This window comes from Girardinichthys multiradiatus, chromosome 11, assembly GCF_021462225.1.
Source record: "Girardinichthys multiradiatus isolate DD_20200921_A chromosome 11, DD_fGirMul_XY1, whole genome shotgun sequence".
NCBI classification, from domain to species: Eukaryota; Metazoa; Chordata; class Actinopteri; order Cyprinodontiformes; family Goodeidae; genus Girardinichthys; species Girardinichthys multiradiatus.
This window is the reverse complement of record NC_061804.1, coordinates 14558760-14581498: the sequence shown is the minus strand read 5'-3', so window position 1 is coordinate 14581498 and position 22739 is coordinate 14558760. Positions and strand designations below refer to the sequence as shown.

The window sequence follows — 22739 nt, the reverse complement described above, 5'->3', positions numbered from 1 at the left end:
CTGAAGCAGAGCTTTAACAATGCCCCCCATTTAAAAAAATTGTGTTTTCCCAAATGGGGAAGCTGGAAGACCATGACATAGCCTTACACAGAAAGAATTGAAGCGCAAAGACATTCTCGCTTTGAAGTGACAATTCTAAACATTACGTTACTGTGCAGCCCTAAAGTAAATATGTCAACAAGAATTAATGTGTTCAAATGAAAAATATGCAGAATCAGTATAGACTTTAGGAAAAATATTGATACCTTACACACCAGTTTCACTTCAAACTTTATTTCCCTTTTTGAACTAGTTGTAGAAGGCAGTTCTTTAGTCAGTCCACAGATTGCCCTCTGCATGAGTAGTGAAAGGATGCAAAGACAGAAGGGTGTATTTTTTTTTTAATGAGAGACATCCTGTTCTCCAGCACAAAATCAGTTTTGACCTTCCCGTTCTTGTTTTGCTTAGCAGTTCAGGGCAGTTAGTAGAAAGACAGACTGTTTTCCTGGATCGACCCCACATTTAGAGACCACAATGTGGAAAAGCACAATGTTTAACAAGCTTGTTTGACAAAAAAATCCCCCAGAGCACAATTTTTGTATTGCCAGAATAAACCGCAAGTCTTAAAACAGTTAAAGTAAAACACTGGTTCTTGTATGACAGAGCTGCAAGGTAGTGAAAGAAAAATATCACAAAAACATTATTTTTGTTGAAGAGTAACAGAACAGGCTGACACTTGATAGTTTTGTTTACTAAATATTAGTGGAGAATGAAATTGAAGGAAGTCACCAATTTAGATCTTTCAAAGTGGAACAAAGTAGACCTTTGTAAGGTGGGACAGAATGATGATAGTTGCTGATATGCAATAATTACACTCAACAATAAAGTTTGATGCAAAAGATTAAATAGTCATTTCTGAATAAACCCAGAGGAAATAGAATAAATAAATGTAAAAAGTAATTAGTCCTTTTTCTGAACACGGCAAATAGTGTGAAAAGTAGACTTGCCATAAGCCTACTTCATCCAATTAAATATTTATTTTCATTATTGAAAAAGGAAATAAAGAAAACATCTTTGTCCTTTGGAAAACAAAGGTAAATCATTTTTCCCACATCATAACCCAGCCAAATATGCAGCAATTGTACAATGCATTGCAAAAGTATTCATACCTCTTGAACGTGTTTACATTTTGTTACAGCCACAAAGTTCTGTGTATTGTGTTGGGATTGTATGTGGTAGAGCAATATATAGCAATGTTTAATACAGGTGAGGAAACTAAATGAAGCATAGTTTTTTTTTTTTTTTTAACGAATAAAAATCTCAAAAGTGCAGCATGGTTTTGGATTCGGCCCTTTTTAAAAAAAAAAATCCAGTACAACCAGCTGCTTTCAATGTTCACTTGTGTGTAATATAATGGCTGACATTAAATACAGCTGTTATGTAAAGGGTTCAGTGGTTTGTTAGAGAACATTAGTGATCAAACAGCATCATGATACCCAAGGCAATGGACAGATCAGAGATAAAATTATGAAGAACTTTACAAAAGGGTTAGGTTACTAAACATTATTCGAAGCATTGAAAAGTTTGGAGCACTGTTCAATACATCATCCGAAAGTGGAAAGAGTATGATCCAACTGCACACCTACGTGGGCAAGGAGAGTATTAATCAGAGAAGCAGGCTAATGGGAGCTCTAGAGAACAACTAGTTGTTCACACAGATCTGGATTTCAAAGAGTGTTGAACAAAGTTAACGTGTGGTAGAATGTGTTTTAGTTGGGTAAGACCCAAATGTTACTTTTCGGAAATGGTCATAAAATCCCCTAAAATTACAGAGACATTTGTTGTTGTAACATGAACAAAATGTGAAAAAGCTCTAAGGGTATGAAGACATTTGCAAGGAACTCTAAGCCATACAGAATAAATGTGTAAATATTACATAAAAAAAATCTCTGCATTTCATACTGATAATTTACTACAAGAGTATTTAAAATGCTCACCTTCAACATAAAATTATTAGGGATAAAAGCCATAATTCTGTGTTGGAAACCCTAGACTCCACTTATTTTGTTTTCCAATTAAAATAAAATATAGAGGGATTTTATTATTGATGGAAGACAACCAAGAGACAAAAGAATCTTTAAAACTTTACAAATATTATATGAAATGTGATGTACCAATGAAACACAAAGAACATGTTGGAACATAAAGTGGAGAAAAGATCCAGGGCAACTGCCAGCAGACTTGGCACAAAAAATGGCCTCCATCATTACAGTGAAGTGAATGGAGCGGTTGTAGTTACTGGTCTGCATTGTAATGGGATCCCAATGTGAAGCGTGGCCTGTGAATGGAGCCCTAAGGTCGAAGTGATGGCAGATTCCTTTACTCCTGCTCAGGTACACGGAGAACAGGAACCTTCAGCTAGTGAATATTTCATTCTCTGAGCAGAGTGCGCTTTAGAGAAGTGGAGTGGGTTTAGTGTTGCATTCACTTTCTCTTGTTTCACGCTGCAGACACAGACCTTTACATGGCTGTTAGGGTTCAGTCAAAGAAAAATGTTAGTATCAAAGAACTTTTGGTTAGTATAACAAGAACAAAGCAGGAAAAACCTGCATTTTTCTTGGACTGGGACTTAAAAAAAAAAAAAAAAAAAAATTGAAATTAGATAAAGAATTTTAAGACAATGAATAAATAACAGCTAGATTTGAATAATGACTAAATGTGCTGCATAATATTGCAAAGTGGTATTAAAATATTTACAATGTTAAAGGGCAAGGTGGATATACAAGCACCCCCTACTTGTTAAGAGGGGCAACAGATTGTAGGTAAATGAGAAATCAGGTGCTGGTCATTTCGCCCCTTTACCATTTCGTACTTTGATTTGCAGATTTGCTCTTTTTCTTTAAGAAAAGTAAAAAAATGAGAAATCTGCCAAGGAGACATTTCGTACCGAACATACATTTAATCATACTCATCTTCCATAATTCGCTTAGAGACTGAACGTGTTTATATGAATCCAATAAATCATATCTACCAGCAGGAGGTTTTATTGTGAACCACAATCTACAAAAACAGGGTGTAATTGGGTGTAAATTCTGAAATCGAGATTTGAGTGTTTTTAGGAATATTTATCAGCACAATTTATTGAAGTCATTAATTAATCGTGGTGTAATAAGATCACGTGGCACAATATCTCACAATATTAATACTCCATGATATTTAGCATGTGATTTAATTTGGTGAAGTAAGTGTAAACAGTTATTATGAGCTGGGAATATGAAAGTCAGTGCTTTAAATTTGACATTGTCAATCAATGTTTTGGACTCTTATTTTGAAGTAAGAAAGGACTTAGTACTTGAGTTGTTCTGTTGTGTTAATAGATTCAAACAATACTGTCTCATAACTAAAGGATCATTTCACTGGTTTATAATAAGCCTGAACTACAATTGATCATCCCTAGCAAAACATCTAAAATACGTAAAACAGGGGTGTCCACAAATGCTGGTGTCCTGAATGTTTTACAAATGTTCCTGCTCCAATACAGCTAATTCAAGCGGCTTAATTTGCTGGTTGACATCAAGTTCTGCAGGAACATGCTAATGGTCTATTATTTGATTCAGTTGTATTAAATCAGAGAAGCATTTTAACATAAGAGGCCCTTTCAGATTGTTCTTTCGATCTGTAATCTACACATTCTTTAATCCTTGCGATTAAAGGTCCTGATATGGAAAAGCGGGTTGAAGTCAGTTCACCAATATTACTCTCCTGATCCCACTCAGAAGACATTAAGAAACCCATGACCGCTGTAAATATTAAGTGGTGATATGATACAAAGTAAAGACAACTGCAGTCCATGGTGCGCAGTGAGATCAGGCGGACTGCCTGATCTTCTAGATTCTGCCTGATCTCAGAAATATATTTTTTCATGAAAGCTGGTGTTGAGGATGGTGAGCAAAAAGTTTACTTGTCCAGCACATTGCTCATGTGAGAGCTGCAAACCACGCCCCTTTGGGTCAGCAATCTCAGAGCATGCTGTGTAAGCACACAGGGCCTTCGAGATGGATCGACTTGTATTACGTGAAACAACAAAGTGATCCATAATTAGGGGATAATGTTTGCGCGTTTATTGCTCAGCTGTGATCTGAAAGAGGGTAAGCACTGACTTTGGACACCATTAACTTAGACTGGTCAAACCTGAACTACACTTAGATTCTTAAAAACACAGTTTCAAATTTTTTTTAAGAAAAGGATAAGGACCATATTAGAATTAGACAAGCACATAAAGCAGAATTAATGAACTAGTTAAACCTGGACTGCAATATTCTACAACACTTAAAGAGGCAGTTTGTGATTTGTGAAACCTTCACTATTTATGATAATAAAAAATAAAATGGTGTGTTCCTAAAAACATTGCTAAAATCTCATCTTGTCTCCTGAGCTTGACGTATCATTACACACCTAATAATGACCAAAGGAATGCAGTCATAAATGGGTACAAAATGGTTTGTTCATGGGTACAAGTTGAAATGCTAAGGTACGAAATGAGGGTACGAGTTGATGAAGGGGACAAATTGACCTGGAGCCTGATAAATCCAGAACAATGTGTCAAAATGAGTAGAAAGGTGGAAGGGATAAACTAAAATATTTTTGTTTATCCACATTCATTTAGCTTTTCAGTTATAACTCTTTAGGGCATAAAGTTCATCTTTGCAGCCATCATCACAATAAACCAGAGCATTTATACCCTTTTTAAGTCATTTATAAACTGCCAAGTTTATACTGTTCAAGCTGCTTTGGAAAGTAAAAATAAAAAATAAAAAATACAGCTTATCACAAAAAATAAGGGAGACTACTTAAAATAATTGAGACTCATGTACATATCAACAGTATATATATTATATATATATATATTTTACATTACAGGTTTTTGTGGGTATCTTGGGAACGAGTGTTCGAAACGGTAAAAATCCAGAGAGTTGCACAATTTCAGCCTTCTGGCTTTTGAAAATAGCTAAGAAGCAGTTCCACAATGAGCAGTTTTACCTATGGAAATCCATGCTGAGAGAGCTGGATCGGAGGGAGTCATCTCTTTCACTTTTTACCTTTTATGACCTTTTTCCAGTGATGAACCTGAGTGTCTGTGATCCCTCTTTAGAGTCTGTACACACCACTGTCTGCAGCCTAGTCTTTTTGCAGATATAACCTCCTGAAGAGTGCAAGCAGTCCGTGTAAGCACCATTCTGGGAGCAGTGGCGACAGGCCAGAAGGTGAGGCAGCATGTCCTGAATGTTCCTTATTGTTATCTGGCCTGAGGTCAGCACTGCTCCAACAGCATCTGCACTCCTGGGCCCTGAGTTGGCTCACTTCTACTCATCGATGACTTGCATCCCAAAAGAACTTTATTACAGCTTTGGGCAGCAGATGAAAGAAACGAAAAAAAGAGGGAAAACTGTGGTTTTGTTGTTTGGATTCTTCACTGTTTGAGTTTTTGTCTGTTTATGTTCCCATTGTGGCTGTGGACATATTATAACCCTGCATGGCAGAGAGAACATCTTCCAGGCTTTGGTTTTGAACTGACAAAGCATGTGTGTGTTTGTGTTTGCATTTACATATGCATGCATGTGTGTAAACTATGTACGTCGGTATATTTTGTGTGCATACATTTCGTTGTAAGCCTCTGACAGTCTTCACTGGTATTTGGGGAGACGTTTAAAGTCCAAATTTGCTAAAAAAAATTATAAACCCAGTCCTGGGCAGAATCATGAACATCTTAACTTCAGTTGAAAAACAAACCCCATGAAAGTAATGTCTGAAGTGTGCACAGGCAAAATCCACCAACAACATCTGGAATCACTGATGTTACAACAGCCACTGCTACACACACTGTTTTCAGCTTGTCCAACACATAAACAACACTGTAGTCCCAAACATGATCTCCAAGTTGACACGTGACCCTGAAAACAAAATGAAAGCAGGAGTTAGAAAGAAATATAACAGAAAACTAATTTTAAATAAAATGAATCAAATCATTTAGTTCTCTTATCCTTGCCTTTTCAGTGAAGCTGTATTTAGTCTATTGAGCCCAACGTTCGGGGGGCAAAGATTGTAAGAGCCTGTTCACTCATTTTTGTTAATCACATGGATTTGCTACAGACAACATTTTCTGTTTGAGAAGAAGCTCATGCATCACTGTTTTGGTTCAGCAAAGTTGGAAAAATGGACAAAGTCTTACTTCCACTTTCTATGCCTTCTAAGCCAACCATCAATACCATCCTGAAGCTCCAAACATCACCTCTTTTTACCAGCAAAATTGTCGGCAGTTTATATAGCCTATATAAGAGTCATAATCAAAGCTAGAGTGCCTTAGAGGAATCAACAAAGCAACAAGAGGATAAAACGCTAAAAGTACCCACCGTGCATGTTTTAAATACAACTGTTCCTATGACATAAACAGGAAAATACATTCCGATTGATTCATTTCTAATGTGATTTTATTAACACCAATGATAATAAAACATGCAATTCCAATAGAAAAATGTGTACATAGTCTTGGAACACCATGTTTACTCCTGGTGCTATTCACTCATTCATATGTATCCTACCAGCTTAACGCCTAAAACAAAGCGTAATACATCACCTGCTGCTCAAAGACTCCCATGTTATTAAAAATTCATCTTCACACTTTCCCAATTTGTGTGATTAGAAATTTATGAAATGACGCCAGACAATGATTGTCCTTTAGATTTATCGGCTCAAACATTAGAGAAAATGCTTTGTTTTTAAATCCACTATTGGGTGCAGGCAGTTGACAAATTAATAGAAACTGGTGAAAGAAAAAGCCTAAATCAGAGTACATGTCATGATAGGTTTAACAACTCATGGGTAAATTGAAAATTCCCCAAATCATTACAAACAGGTTTATATTAGTGTTCAGGCATCCACTTAACATAAACTAACCAGATTTATAAACACAGATTAAATATATGATAGTTTGTGCAATTTGTTGCAATACCGACAAAGTGAAAATATGTTTTTAAAAATTAATTACCACCATCACTATTTTTCTGGCAATAAATCTGTCACTGCGTACAGCCAGAGCCCCACAAACCCAAATACTTCTCTAAAAACAATACTTACCCATTATTAAATAGGCTACTTCAATACGCCAGCTACAAATAGTGAAGTAAACATTTCACTAAACAGCACATACAAATAACATTTAATCATATTTTTAAATATATTGGTGATAATTATAGTTGTTATTCATTGTTTTTTCATGATAAAGAGAAACAATGGCCACTTTTACTGTGTGAGAACCCTGGTTTTTGGATAAAAAACAAAACCCACACATGAAATAGGTCAAAACAACAGAGGTGACAAATGAAAAGAAAGAAAAATTATAATATTGATGATTTGTTCCCTAAAATATCTGTTTTTAATACACCAGTAAAAGTTACATATAAAAAGAACATGAAAAAATAATTGTTAATGATGACAAAGTGAAAGACGATGACAATGAAAAGGAAAATGAGGAAATACTTAAGGATTAAGGAGAAGAAGAGATAATGTGACCAGGGTCAAGTATAGTGAGTACTGTTAGAAGGCATGAAGCATCTATATGAGATAAAGGATATCCAAACAAAATATAAGCATTATTCCACAGATGATTTTGCTTTCATTAAAGCACAAAAGACTAAATATGGTCAAATTACCTGTGGCCAAGATTAATGTTTCAATCAGTCTTCTTTGGAAAAGAGATCATGGTAGTTTAAACACAAAGAAAGCAGGACTCACCTTGGCTACAGCATACGCCAAATACTTCAAGGCCAAAGGATAAAGGCAAGAGAAAAGAACAAGAAAAGAAAGAGAAACTGCAGAAGGAAAGAACAAGAGAGAGAAAGTAAGTGGGGGATTAGAGGAACACTTGACATATGTTAGTACCAGCAGAGACAAAATAAAAACTAGGTCACTTCTTGAAATAATATCCCTGCATATTGTTAATCATTTGACATCCATTTTTGCCATACACTCAGAGGTAAAAAGTGATTTTAAATGAGCAGTCAATATTCAAACATATTTTAATATGTAATTAAACAATAGGTTTCAATTAGACCAAAACTAAGGATCCAGTTTAAAAGTTGCTTTAACAACTTTAAAATTAAACAAGTACATAGATTTACTCGTACTCGTCGTCTTCCGCTTTATCCGGGACCGGGTCGCGGGGGCAGCAGACTCAGTAGAGACGCCCAGACGTCCCTCTCCCCAGACACGTCCTCTAACTCCTCCAGGGCGGAGCCCAAGGCGTTCCAAGGCCGGCTGAGAGACATAGTCCCTCTAGCGTGTCCGGGGCCGTGTCCGGGGCCTCCTCTCAGTGAGACGTGCCTGGAACACCTCCCGAGGAAGGCGTCCAGGAGGCATCCGGTATAGATGCCCGAGCCACCTCAACTGGCTCCTCTCGATGTGGAGGAGCAGCGGCTCTACTCCGAGCCCCTCCCGGATGGCCGAGCTCCTCACCCTATCTCTAAGGGAGTGCCAGGCAACCCTACGGAGGAAGCTCATTTCAGCCACTTGTATCCGGGATCTCGTTCTTTCGGTCATGACCCAAAGTTCATGGCCATAGGTGAGGGTAGGAACGTAGACCGACCAGTAAATCGAGAGCTTCGCTTTCCGACTCAGCTCTCTCTTCACCACAACGGACCGGCACAGCGTATCCATTACTGTGGCAGCCGCACTGATCCGTCTGTCGATCTCCCGCTCCATTCTTACCTCACTCGTGAACAAGATCCCGAGATACTTGAACTCCTCCATTTGAGGCAGGAACTCCCCTACAACCTGAAGAGGCAAAGCCACCATTTTCCGGTCGAGAACCATGGCCTCGGACTTGGAGGAGCTGATCTTCATCCCAGCCGCTTCACACTCGGCTGCGAACCGCAACAGCGCATGCTGTAGGTCTTGGCTAGAGGGGGCCAGCAGGACCACGTCATCTACAAAAAGAAGAGACGAAATCCACTGGTCCCCAAACCAAACCCCCTCCGGCCCTTGGCTGCGCCTAGAAATCCTGTCCATAAAAGTTATGAACAGGACTGGTGACAAAGGGCAGCCCTGCCGGAGTCCAACATGCACTGGGAACAGGTCCTTCCTCCCTGTACATAAATCCACTTGTTTTTCCAATTGCCTATTTACTCCTATGGCCTTGCCAGGTGCCTTTGTGTCCTTAAAACTCCCCCTTGTGAAAATTATGAGACACCTCAGGCACAATAGCTACAATATCCTAATTATTCCTCTCCACCTTTGTCCATCCATTATACATACAAAGGTAATAGCCAGAGAAACAAAAACAGCACGACTAATGGAGGCTTATATCAGCTTTGCAAACCATGTTAAATACTTATTTTGTGAAATGCAAATACTATACAGGTGCCTCTGAATATATCGTAATATATTAAAATTAGTAATTCAATTCTAAAAGTCAAGCTTATACATTTACAAGGTGATATATTTCAAGGTCATTTTGATGACAACATTTCACAAGACCAGTCAGTCAGTCAGTCATTTTCTACCGCTAATTCCATAGTGGGTCACGGGGGAGCTGGTGCCTATCTCCAGCAGTCTATGGGCGAGAGGCGGGGTACACCCTGGACAGGTCGCCAGTCCATCGCAGGGCAACACATAAACAACCAAGCACACATTCATTCATACACCTAAGAGCAATTTAGAGTGACCAATTAACCTAACAGGCATGTCTTTGGAAGGAAGCCAGAGTACCCGGTGAGAACCCACGCATGCACGGGGAGAACATGCAAACTCCATGCAGAAAGATCCCCGGCCAGGAATCGAACCCAGGACCTTCTTGCTGCAAGGCAACAGTGCTACCAACTGTGCCACCGTGCAGCCCACAAGACCAATAAAAGCATATTTATAAGACACAAATATTAGCTTATCTTCTAGGCAACCTTGGGGAAAACTGCTAAGTTGGCAGCTGTCCACTAGACAGCTATGAAGACCCACAACAAGGAGGTGTAGGGTCATTGCAAATGAAGCTCGCTCTTCAGAGGGTTGTATCCAATCATGTAAATAGAAAGTTTGGCGGAAGGAAAAAGTGTGGTTGACAAAATGTCCACACCCAACAGGTATAAGCTTGAGAGGATGGTGAAGAAAAGCTTCTTCAAGAATTTGGGGGAGATTCATGTATTTGTGACATGGGCTACCACTGTAGGGTATCTTGTAATAAGTCAGTCCTGAACCAGAGGCAACATGTTATCTTGACTTGGAAGAAAAAGACTGTTACTTAGTGATCCAAAGTCCTGTTTTCAGATGAAAGTAAATTTTGTATTTAATTTTGAAATCAAGGTCTAAGTCTGGAGAATGAGGCACAGAATCCAAGTTGGTTAAGGTCCAGTGTGACATTTAATCAGTCAGTGATAATATCACGTGACACACTGGACAAATAATCATGCACGCACACACTCACTCCGAAGGGCAATTTAGTGTGGACAGTTAACCTAGGAGTCATGTTTATGGATTGTGGGAGGAAGCCGGGGAACCTACTGAGAACCCATAGACATGTTTGGGAGAACATGCAAACTCAGGCTAGTCACCTCCAAGCCACACTGCACTGATGCAGTAGTATGTAGTACTTAGTCATTAAATGGACATACATTTCCGAAGGCCAACATTTTTGTTATAATTTACAAAACAAAATCTGAACTAGTTTTATGTAATATTCACATTTTCCAATGAATGGAATTTGGGTGTTTTATTTGCAGGAAGCAATAATAAATACAATTATCAGAGACAAATGTTTGAGATATGTGACTAGCAGCAATTACTGAATTAAATAAAAGAAACAATTCTATTCTAACTTACTAAGATTAACTTGTAAAGCAAACTGGGGTCTAAGGGACTGAAATCAGATGTCAGACATTCCAATTCCTGATTAATTTTAGCCTGTCTCACATACTGTGACAAGAGCTGACAACAATTCAAAGTGACAGGAAGTCATTTCAGATGGGTGCTATCTCCATCTTGACCACTAGAAGTCAATATCTGTTGAGCATTACAGCTTTGAGGGGGGCTGCCTGAAAAACAGCTTAAATGTCTCAGCTTGGTAACTTTCAATGGCACTTTGTGATTTATAAGAAACAGCATTACATATTTGCTGTTTTTTTTAAAATCAGGGCATCAAGCAGAAGTTACCTTTTCCTCCAGATCTTTAATCTGCCGTCTCTGGATTTCTGTCTTGTCCTCAAGATCACGAATTCTCTGTGGTTATTTAGAGAAAGCAAAAACAAAAATAAAACCAACAACCTAGAAACCCTCACCAGTTAAAGTTTTTCTATAATATCACCCAACAGCTGGAATAAATCTTGGAGGACCTGATGGGCCTGGTGCAGCAACTCCATTCTTTCCTGAAGGATTTGGCAGTCATACTCTCGACTCTTCCTCAACATCTGCCTCCTCAGCTTCTCCACTGCCATCCTCAACTCATCCTTCTGAAGCTCATTCAGAGGCTCGCCGTATTTTATCACCTGGTGGAAAGTGACAACAGGCATTAAAATGATTATGCTGGGTTCAAGAACTTTTTTGTTTATCTTAAATAATGTTGTTTTCAATTAAAGGAACTTCAAGGAATCACAAGACCCTGAGAACATCTTTGAGCCTTGCAGGGATCTGGCCTCTATGATATTTATTTGCTGTATTATTAATAACCTTGTCCTGCTGCAGGGCGTTGTATAGGGTTGCTTCCAACTCCTGGATTTGCTGTTGAGAAAAGATAACATGTCAACAGTTATACTAAGTTTACTAATCATGGGAACACAATTTAAATGTAAACGTGCCAAAAACAACAAAAGGTTTATGTACAGAGCCAGACTTTCTTGTAATCTTTAAACGTTAGCTTGAGCAACAGTTCTACAGTCGTCGTTCCCCATTTTTCAGTTGAACGTGGCTTTGTTCACACATTTTGAGTCCACTACCTGACCATTTTCAGAAGCTTCGCTTAGCTCTGAGCTATGACCTGTTCATAAAAAGGCTCCAATACTCAAGAGATGAACCAGAGTTGTGTCAACAAAGAACAAACAGTTTAGCTAGGAATTCATTTTAAATTGGATCCCTGGGCTGCTTACAAGCAGCTTGTCACAAAGACATTTTTTCCTTATTTTTCTGCTTCACATACAGTATGTTTGTATTTTACCCCAACATGGTGATTCAGAACTACATTTACCATGTAGGCCTGATCCAGGGCCTGCTTTCTGTAGTCCAGCTCTTCTTCTAGATATCCTTTCTGTTTACAGAACATGTCCTGTACACACAGAGGAGGTTGTTCACATAAATTAGAGGGGTTGAAATGAAATTGCAATGCAAGGTCTTTATTTTATAAAGGGTCAGTTATGACATTAGTTAGTGTACAATGGAGAAAACATGTTTTAGACTTTTTATTAATGATGCCACTTGTCCAGTTACGTTTCTTCTAATTTGCAAGAGTTGCAAATATCTAATGTGATCATACAGTAAAATAAATTTTGTGTTAGTCTAAAAATCAATGAATAATAAAACTGTTGAAACTGCTACAAAATGTGCTTATCTCAAAGGATTAAATATTACTGGATCTCATTATTGTAGGTTAACAACAAACATGTTCAATATATTTTTATCAAACTTTGTAACAAGATTAGATCTGATTATGTTCCTGAAAATGTAAAAATAATTTAGATGAATAACATGTATAATGTAATTTTGTGTTCCTCTTTCTATAACCCACCATCTCTATCTCCAGGTCCATCATCTTCTGATGAAGCGCCGCCTCTGTCCCTTCGATCTGCTGAATCCACTAGAGGGCGACATTCAGCAAAATGTAAGGTCAGTCCAAAACAAACCACTGTATGTACTGCAAGTTGCTTCTCAATCAGTATAAAGTTGCTTTATTTTACCTTTTCTGCCAAGGACAAAACAGTGCTAGCCTGAATTATTGCCACTTGCTCCTCATTCCTCAGGTTCTACACATAAAAAAGGAAAGATTGTGATGATGTATTTGCTTAAGCATCACATGTTGAACATTTGAATTAGATATAAATTACCCCATTGTCTCCAAGGATATCTAGTAGTTTGATGAGATCTGGTATGCACACATCCTGCAGGGAAAAGTAAAATCCATCAAGACAATGCAAAAATGTGCCCAATTTACAATAAATCTATAATCTATTATAAACAAATCTAATTTCTGGTACAACAGGTTCTTCTTAATATGCACCTTGACCCCTTCCTTTATACAGTAGATCTGCAGTGCACTGACTCCTTCAGAGAATGGATGCATCCTCAAATGGTTAAAAGGTGGAGACCTCCTTTCACGCTCCTACAAGAGAAACACATATTGTACTTGTCACATATTCTCAAGGTACAACCAGAAACTTCAATATATTTCAATGGGATGTTGCACAACAGACCAAAACAAAGTCTAGTATAAATGTAATGAAAAAGGAAAGGGATACATGGTATTGAAACTTTTTTTACAATTCAAATCTGAATAGTGTGGCATGTATTTGTGTTCAGTCAAACTGAGTCAATACTTTGTAGAAACACCTTTTGCTGCAGTTACAGCTGCAAATATTTGAGGGTGTCTTCACCAGATTTGCTTTGCGATTGTTGCATAACAAAATGTGAATGTATAAACATGTACCTCTAGGAAAACACAGTTAAAACCTAGCCAGAAGAAGTTTGCTTATTTTAAATAAATTAATGTAATCATTCATTCATAGGAATTAATTCATGAATGAATGAATGAATAATGTAATCATATTCCTCATGCACCCCACTTGCTTATGCTTTTCTGCACTTTCAGGTTGCATTCTATGCTTTGCTTAACCATAAAAACACTTTCCCAGAGGAAAACAGCTGTTTGCATTGAATCACAATACTCTTGTAAAATGTGTTATTACTGTTTGAGCACATGTAAATCGGTGCTACCTGATATCCAACAAATCGAGAGCTTGTGAATCCCTGTTTTGCCTCTTAGAGGCAAAATACAATATAATATATACTGCTGTCAATCAGTTTGAATAAGAATTCATTAAAATAACTCTTAATAAAACTGACAGTATCTCTTCCAGGCACAAGCAATGAAGCTTATGTCACTATTAAACTTTTACTATTCTTGCTGGGAAACAGGTGAAGCCAATCAAAATATATTTTGTCATTCACTAAGTAAGAGCAAGTTGAATCAAAAAAGAATCAAAAATAGCACCCCTTCAGGCTAAACTCTGATTATGCTGGTGTAGGAAAAACCTTCGTCTAGAATACTATTTGTCTCACCTCCAGCTCCAGTATCCTAAACTCTAACAGCTCATTTTGGTCTCTGGAGTCTTGAAGCTCCTGCTGAAGCCGACTGCATTCCGACTCCAATTTTTGCACCTAGAAAAATGTTGACAATTTAAGTCATTTCTACTCATATTTACAATAAAACTTCAAAATTATGCAAGTAAGTGTCAACACCAAAACCTCTAAAGGATTACTTTAAAAAAAAAAAAAAAGAAAAGGTTTAGTCCTACCTTTTCCAGCAACTCCTGATTTCTTCGTAAGAAGAGCTGCTTCTCCTCTACCCATTTGGAGTCCTGAAATGCATGGGTAAAAATCTGTTTAAAGGAGGTAAAAACTGCCCTGCAATGTCTTTTTTTTTTTTTTTTTCTCAAGAGATACTTTAGACAGAATAAAAGGACAAATGGTAAAGATGAATAGGAAATGATTTACACAGTAATGCTGTCTTTTGAGTCCAAAACGTTCATAGTAAACCTAAAGTACCTAGGTTTAAACCTAACAAAATCCTTCCAGTGATTTCAATGTTTCTGCTTAGATGCGAGGTTGAGAAATCACACCAAATCACACCCTGTTTACTGCAAGTTACTGGAATATATTTTTGTTTTGCTGATTACCCCTCCCCCCCCCATGGCAGCTCTTTCATAGCTGAATATCCTGATATGGAAATGTAAACCCTGCTAGCAAGGGACAATAAGTTTTTTAGAAGCATCATGGTTTTTCTTCAAGAAGCACTGACTGAGCAGGTTTCAATGCCTTCAGCTGACAATAATTAGAGTTTTTGTAAGTCTTTGCAACTGTCTCTGCACTCAATTTAGAGGTTTGGTTCTCAAAAAAAGATTTTTCTTAATTGCAGTGAAAAGGGCGTAATAAATATACATGCCGCACTTTACAGATTAAAAAAAAATTTTTTTTTTTTATTGGAGAACCACATATCGCTTTATTTATACTTAGAAATGATGCACTACTTTGTTTTGGTATATTGATTTAATGATATCCAAGTACAGTTCTGTAAGATGAAAGTCTCTAACTCCAAAATTACAGATGTGTCTTTGCGATGAAGGTTGTTCACCTTTATGTACACATAAAAAACACAGATGCCTGCCAGGAGAAATTACTAAATGGTCCAACTGACTATGATCTGCCTCCAGACACGAAGCTAACAAAGTTAGGTATGATGCACTCTTTCGTGAACTCGTGAGTAATAAGAAAAATTAACTCTGCTGTAAGGAAAATGCATTTGCGCAGGTAGCATTAATCATATTGTTCTCACCTGTCCCCTCAAGGTTAGTTCCTTCTCCAGGTCTTCTACTTTGGCTTTATAACGGAGCACATCTGCTTGCAGTTGCTCATGAGCCTGAAACATCAGCAAAGCCAAACTCTTTTATGTGATAACTTTTTCCAAGAAAAGTGATTTATGTGTCATCTTTCCTCAAGTTCAGATCTATTAGAATCTGAAAACCCTGCCTCTGTTCAACACATTTCTTTTGTGTTTTGATATCTATAAACATTTTGAAATTAGGTTATGTGCAGAAGTCAGGAAAAGAAAACATAAATCTGTACAGCAGATGCAGAATATACTGCAACAATGTTTATTTTCTTAGAAGATTTGTTTTCATATATTATACATCCTTCACAAGATCAGAAAATATATTCTATATTTTAACCTCCCACCCACAGTGACGGAAGAATAAAAAGGCTATAAAGACAGAACAGCTCAGTTACTTAGTAATAATCAATCGTAATTATTTTTTAAAAGCTTCCATCTCATCAGAAAATTAGACAGCAAGTGTTGGGATAAAAATATGCAGACGAGATTATCTCAAAAATTATTCTCAAAATTTACCTCTGCTCCACTGGCTCCTTGTTAAAACCCCTACAGACCCTTTTATTTCCATACATTCACATTTACACTACAGTCTTAGTCTTGTTCTTGCATTAAAGTTTCCAAAAGCTGGAAAAGAAGCACAGTCTTCAGGTCTTTAAGAAAACAAACTTCAGTTTGTCTTCAAAAAGGCTGAAAGCTTGTTTTTGGGACTGCTGCTAGCCTTCTGTGGAGCAGCCGATTCTGCTCCTATAACCTATATTTATTCGCCCGACAGCAATCATTAACTTATTTTTATTGCAGCTGCTTATGATCTGTAATTTTCTGTGTTTGTTTGTTTCTCTGACAAAATTAGGATGCAATAAAAATGTGGATATTCATTTAGCAGATCTCGATTTAACATTTACAATGCTTGAGATCACATCTGTTGTGAATAAGTACACTATGAATGCACTATGTTACTAAATGACATTCATTTTTAATATCCCAGTCAACTCACCACAAGTGAGCACTTAAACCAGTTACTACAAACCTAATACAAAGTACAGTCCTGCACTGGAAGTGTTTTTTGTCAGCCTGTTGTACTGAAATGTGTTTCACCTTCAGGGGGAACTAATATAACAGTAAAAACAAAGGCCAAATATAATTTAAAAGCCATCAAATCTAAAAATGTAAAAAGTATGAAACATAAATAAACCACAATCGCCCTTTCCACCATTCTTCAAGCCAGAAAGGTCATTTTGAAACACCCTTTTGTGATAAAATAGCCTTTCTGATAAAAACCCTCCTTAGGCTACATTTCTCCTCACCCACCAAAAGGTCGCTCTATTGGAAACTCTTCTTAACTCAGGATTATGAAACAACTGGAATCTTGAATTTAAGGCACGGAAATGAAAATGAATAAAACAATTGTAACCTATAAGTTGTGAAAATTATATCTTCCCTTTAAGACCCTAGAACTGAAAGAAGATGTTTCTCACAATGACTGTACAGTGTACACAGACAAAATAAGACAAATTACATAAAAAATTGGGTCTATAATAATCTCACAATAATATAAGAAAAGTGGACACAACATGAACATCAGTTGCACAATATGGTACCTTGGCTTCCATCTCAGCATCCAGAATGCCTCCGTTGTGTTCTTGCAGCAGGGCGTAGGCTCGTTGCAGTGCCTGATATTCCCTGGTCAGCTGACGAAAACGTAACTCAGATTCCTCATTTGCAAGACCCTGGTTTGATACACGGACGGAAAAAGTACAAGACTATGATTTCACCAGATTTATGTCACAAGTTTGGATGCTGATGTTTAAATTAATTACATTAATTAGTGAACACAAGGTCTTACATTGCCCAGATCTTCATCGGGAGTAGCTGGGGTTCTGTCCATGCGAAATGACGCCACTGAGGATGACTCAGAATCCATTGACTCTTCATCGTAGCCAAAGAAGGTGTCTACTACAATGTGCCTCTGCAGAGAAACAAAGAAAATGTATGTTTTCTCAATAATTTATGCTTTGTTTTTAATATTTAATAGGATTAACCATTTGTTGTTCGGAACATTTACCAAATAAAGACCAATGCACTGTTAAAAACACCGATGATCTTTAGCTTCTTTATGAGTATTATTCTTTTTGATAAAAAACTAATATTTTGCTACCTTAACAGGCCTTGAACTTCTTTTATGTCTCTTCTTTCTTAAAAGTTTTTCACGATCCTGAAAGAAAAAGGACACAGATAAAAGAACAAACAAAATCACACCATGTTCGAACTGCTAAACATTAGAAATCTCATCAATATAAATAAACGTGCACAGTTATAAACTACTTATATATATATATATATATATATATATATATATTAGTAGTACCCTAACACTCACCCTAACCCCCCCCAACCCTAACCTAACCCTAACCCTATATATATATATATATATATATATATATATATATATATGTATATATATATAAATAAATGTATATAAAAATGTGTTCAGTTTTTGTTTTTGTTACTTAGTCAAAATGTACCCACCCAAAAGCATTTTTTATCTTTATCCACAGGTTTTGATTCATTTTTGCTCTAAAGATGTTCATTCGTATTCTGCAGGAAAGCATTTGAGGTGTATGAAGGAACATTCCACAGATTTTAGAAAAATCTGGCAACCAGAATATATCTCGACTGCTTCAGAATCTATGTGGAAATCTGCACAAAGGTGACCTCCAGCTGATCAGACGAATCTTGTGCCTTTTGTGATGTCATTGACTCAAATAAAAACAAATTAGAATTTGCCGTTTTATTTTTCCAAGACTTTTTGCTGAAATCCTGTATTGTACATCTATAACTTATTACACAACTATGTTTTGTTGTCACCATATACTTTGGTTAGGGGAAGAAAAAGGCACTACTTCATAGTATCATTGACGTTTCTTAATACTATAACCTGTTAGTTATATAAAATATTTTTGTTGCAGTTAGGCCAAGGGATTGTATATAATCAGTAAAACTAGCTGTTTATCATATTTACAAAACAGGCTACTTATGGAGATTGAGAAGCTTAATTGGAAAATAAATTATTGTTTTTATTTCTATGTGAGAGGTAATGTAATATACACTGCTAAAAAAAATAAAGGGAACACTTAAACAACACAATATAACTCCAAGTAAATCAAACGTCTGTGAAATCAAACCGTCCACTTAGGAAGCAACACTGATTGACAATCAATTTCACATGTTGTGCAAATGGAATAGACAACAGGGGGAAATCTTTGGCGATTAGCAAGACACTCAATAAAGGAGTGGTTCTGCAGGTGGGGACCACAGACCACTTCTCAGTACTTATGCTTTCTGGCTGATGGTTTGGTCACTTTTGAATGTTGGTGGTGCTTTCACACTCGTGGTAGGCATGAGACGGACTCTACAACCACACAAGTGGCTCAGGTAGTGCAGCTCACTCAGGATGGCACATCAATGTGAGCTGTAGCAAGGTTTGCTGTGTCTGTCAGCGTAGTGTCCAGAGCCTGGAGGCGCTACCAGGAGACAGGCCAGTACACCAGGAGACGTGGAGGAGGACGTAGGAGGGCAACAACCCAGCAGCAGGACGGCTATCTCAGCCTTTGTGCAAGGAGGAAGAGGAGGAGCACTGCCAGAGCCCCGCAAATTGACCTCCAGCAGGCCACAAATGTACATGTGTCTGCACAAACGGTAAGAAACCGACTCCATGAGGATGGTATGAGGGCCCGACGTCCACAAATGGGGGTTGTACTCACACCCCAACACCGTGCAGGACGTTTGACATTTTCCAGAGAACACCAGGATTGGCAAATTCGCCACTGGCGCTCTGTGCTCTTCACAGATGAAAGCAGGTTCACACTGAGCACATATGACAGACGTGACAGAGTCTGGACACACCTTGGAGAGCGATCTGCTGCCTGCAACATCCTTCAGCATGACTGGTTTGGCAGTGGGTCAGTAATGGTGTGGGGTGGCATTTCTTTGGAGGGCAGCATGGCCCTCCATGTGCTCGCCAGAGGTAGCCTGACTGCCATTAGGTACCGAGATGAGATCCTCAGACCCCTTGTGAGACCATATGCTGGTGCGGTTGGCCGTGGGTTCCTCCTAATGCAGGACAATGCTAGACCTCATGTGGTTGGAGTGTGTCAGCAGTTCCTGCAAGATGAAGACATTGAAGCTATGGACTGGCCCGCCCGTTCCCCAGACCTGAATCTGATTGAGCACATCTGGGACATCATGTCTCGCTCCATCCACCAACGTCACGTTGCACCACAGACTGTCCAGGAGTTGGCGGATGCTTTAGTCCAGGTCTGGGAGGAGATCCCTCAGGAGACCATCCGCCGTCTCATCAGGAGCATGCCCAGGCGTTGTTGGGAGGTCATACAGGCACGTGGAGGTCACACACAATACTGAGCCTCATTTTGACTTGTTTTAAGGACGTTACATCAAAGTTGGATCAGCCTCTAGTGTGTTTTTCGACTTTAATTTTGTGTGTGACTCCAAATCAAGGTCTCCATTGGTTAATAAATTTGATTTCCATTGATGATTTTTTTAAAGAATTTTTTTGGCACTAGAGGCCTTTATTTTTGACAGTAGGCAGACAGGAAGGAGGGGCAAAGAGAGGGGGAGGCATTTGGCAAAGGTCGCGGGGTCCGGGACTTGAATCCAGGACGGCCGCTTCGAGGACTATAGCCTCTATGGGTGGTCGCGCGCTAACCCCTACACCATCAGCGCCGCGCTCATTGACGATTTTTGTGTGATTTTGTTGTCAGCACATTCAACTTTGTACAGAACAAAGTATCCAATGAGAATATTTCATTCATTCAGATTTAGGATGTGTTATTTGAGTGTTCCTTTTATTTTTTGAGCAGTGTATTTAAGGCACGTTTCTGTAGTTTATGAGTCCATTCCAAATGCAAAATACCAAACACCTGTGTAGTAGTAGTTTTGTCTCCTGTATGCTTTGGTCTGGAAAATCCTTGCTTAAGACTGTATGACCATGTTTTGAGGCTTGAATATATATGTTTAATCCTTAAAGGGTTAAAATAGTCTTGCTTGTTTGGAAATACACTGCTATAAGAACATTTCTCAAGCAAAAAGGTGAAAATGTTCTTCTCTTCAACTAATATATATATATATATATATATATATATATATATATATATATATATATATATATATATATATATATATATAGACATTTTCAGCCCTGTAATGACTGTGATAGCCCCAGATAATACTACATCCTGAGATTCAGATATCCAGAAAGAAAGTTTAATAAAATATTTGTGAGCAGAATTGTAAGAACTTACTATTCAGTTTGTCCTTAAAATAAATAACTCAAGGCCTGCATTACATAATCGTAACGAGCAGATCTTCTCTTGACTTTTTGCTGATGAGAGTAATTAGCAATCACATTTAATTCTCCGGGTTTGACTTGTGCTGTATGTCTTTCCCCTCTCTCCACCCCATTTCCTGTCTGCTTACTTTAGAAAAATATCAAAAATAAAGGCCACCAGTGCTGCAGAAAATAGGAAAAAGGGCCTGCCTCAGAAGAGACTGAGGCCCTGAGGCATAAAAAGAAAAAAATACATTAGATAAAAGATAAGAAAAGGCAGTGACCTTTCTGACACATAACATCCATACCCTACAACAAAACCTGTTGCACAGCTTATTTAATAATATATGTGTTTGTATCTGCCTTTCTGACAGATTTTTTTTATATGTCATGTGAAAGTGTGCCTTTACAACAAACATACTCTTGTCAGTTCATCGATCATGCTTTGTTGTTCCAGAACTTGAAGTTTGAGAAAGGCTATTTCCTGGTCATCATGTGCTTGGTCCAGGTCATTAAGCGACTTCAGCTTCTTCAGAGGAGGATGGGAACCTATTCTCTCCTTCTGCACACATACAGCAATAACAAAGATAACATATGTGACAACTGATCAGGCAATATAAACACTGTGATGGTGATGTGACCCTGCTAACCATTTCAAGGTTCTCCTTTGTCAGGCTCTTCAGTTTCTCCTCTAGCTTCTGGATGGTGTGAGTCAAGTCATCGTTCCTCTTATTCAGGAGCTTGTTCTTGTCCAGCAGGGGTTTACACTGCTTTTCAGACTCTCTAACTCGTTTTAGCTTTTAGAAAAAAAAGTAAAGTGCATGTAAAATGGTGACTAAAAACTGTGTCACAGCAAATGTATTTTAATTAAAACAAATCAAAAAGTCAGAATAAATGCTTTCTGTTTTATATCAGGATTACCAACATTTGTTAGATTTGCTAAGTGCCAGAATAATGAGTGAGAGATTTTTTAAACTTTCTTTAAAGTCAAAAGATGTTATGATCACATTTTAAACTGTATGACTTGGATTAAATATTTTGGATTTCCTTCCACAAGCTTCTCACAATAGTTTGCCAGGATTTTGGCCCATTCTACCAGACATAACTAACTGGTAACTTATTTGTAAGTTTTATAGGCCAACTTGACTGACAAAAACTTTTTTAAACTCGTTCTACAAATATTCTGAGCTCAGGGCTTTAAGATGGAAAATCCATTTGTGCCAAAGCTTTATCTTTCGGCTTGATGTCTTCAGATGTTTCCTCACTATTTCCACATACTGTTCTTTACTAATAAATCATTTTTTCTGAAGTGAACAAGTCCCTTGCATACTTATACTTGAATATTATTGCAAGTAAACACCATAATAACATAACAGATCAATGTTGACACTTAAGGTCTCTGGAACCTGCTTCTGAGGATGAACCAGACATGGAGGTCTGAAATTGTCTTCCTGATATCTTGTCTGATTTTCTTTGTATTTTTCCAAAGAAAGCAGTGTGTTTGAGGTGGTGTTGCCCCTAAAATAAATCAACATTTGTGCCTCAGTTTAAGTCAAATGGTGTAAATCAAGCTGTCAGAAATGCCGTGACATCATTATGTGGGCCTTAGCATATTGTTTGAAGGCCTAGTCTTGGTGTATATTCTGACTTTAAAGAAAGTAATAAAACAAAATTTAAAGAATATTCTCGCCTATTATTCTGCTATTTAACAAATGCTAATTATTTTGGTAATCTTCACTGACCTAAAACAGGAAGGGTTTTGTATGATTTAATGTCAGATAG

General features: G+C 37.8%; 1 protein-coding gene across 1 annotated transcript in view; it reads right to left on the bottom strand.

Moving 5' to 3' along the window:
- Positions 1–257: 257 nt before the first annotated feature.
- The window catches only part of jakmip2 (janus kinase and microtubule interacting protein 2), a 40421-nt gene continuing 17939 nt past the window's right edge, over positions 258–22739 (bottom strand). The window contains exons 7-24 of the mRNA XM_047379409.1: positions 21608–21754; positions 21379–21519; positions 17769–17825; positions 17457–17579; positions 17212–17340; positions 15557–15640; positions 14520–14582; positions 14284–14382; positions 13226–13327; positions 13053–13106; positions 12906–12971; positions 12737–12805; positions 12200–12277; positions 11686–11736; positions 11352–11504; positions 11173–11238; positions 7771–7847; positions 258–5930 (exon numbers count right to left, since the gene is read on the bottom strand). Coding sequence (XP_047235365.1) covers positions 7797–7847; positions 11173–11238; positions 11352–11504; positions 11686–11736; positions 12200–12277; positions 12737–12805; positions 12906–12971; positions 13053–13106; positions 13226–13327; positions 14284–14382; positions 14520–14582; positions 15557–15640; positions 17212–17340; positions 17457–17579; positions 17769–17825; positions 21379–21519; positions 21608–21754 — 1533 coding nt within the window. The 3' untranslated portion in view covers positions 258–5930; positions 7771–7796. The remainder of the gene's footprint in view (positions 5931–7770; positions 7848–11172; positions 11239–11351; positions 11505–11685; positions 11737–12199; positions 12278–12736; positions 12806–12905; positions 12972–13052; positions 13107–13225; positions 13328–14283; positions 14383–14519; positions 14583–15556; positions 15641–17211; positions 17341–17456; positions 17580–17768; positions 17826–21378; positions 21520–21607; positions 21755–22739) is intronic.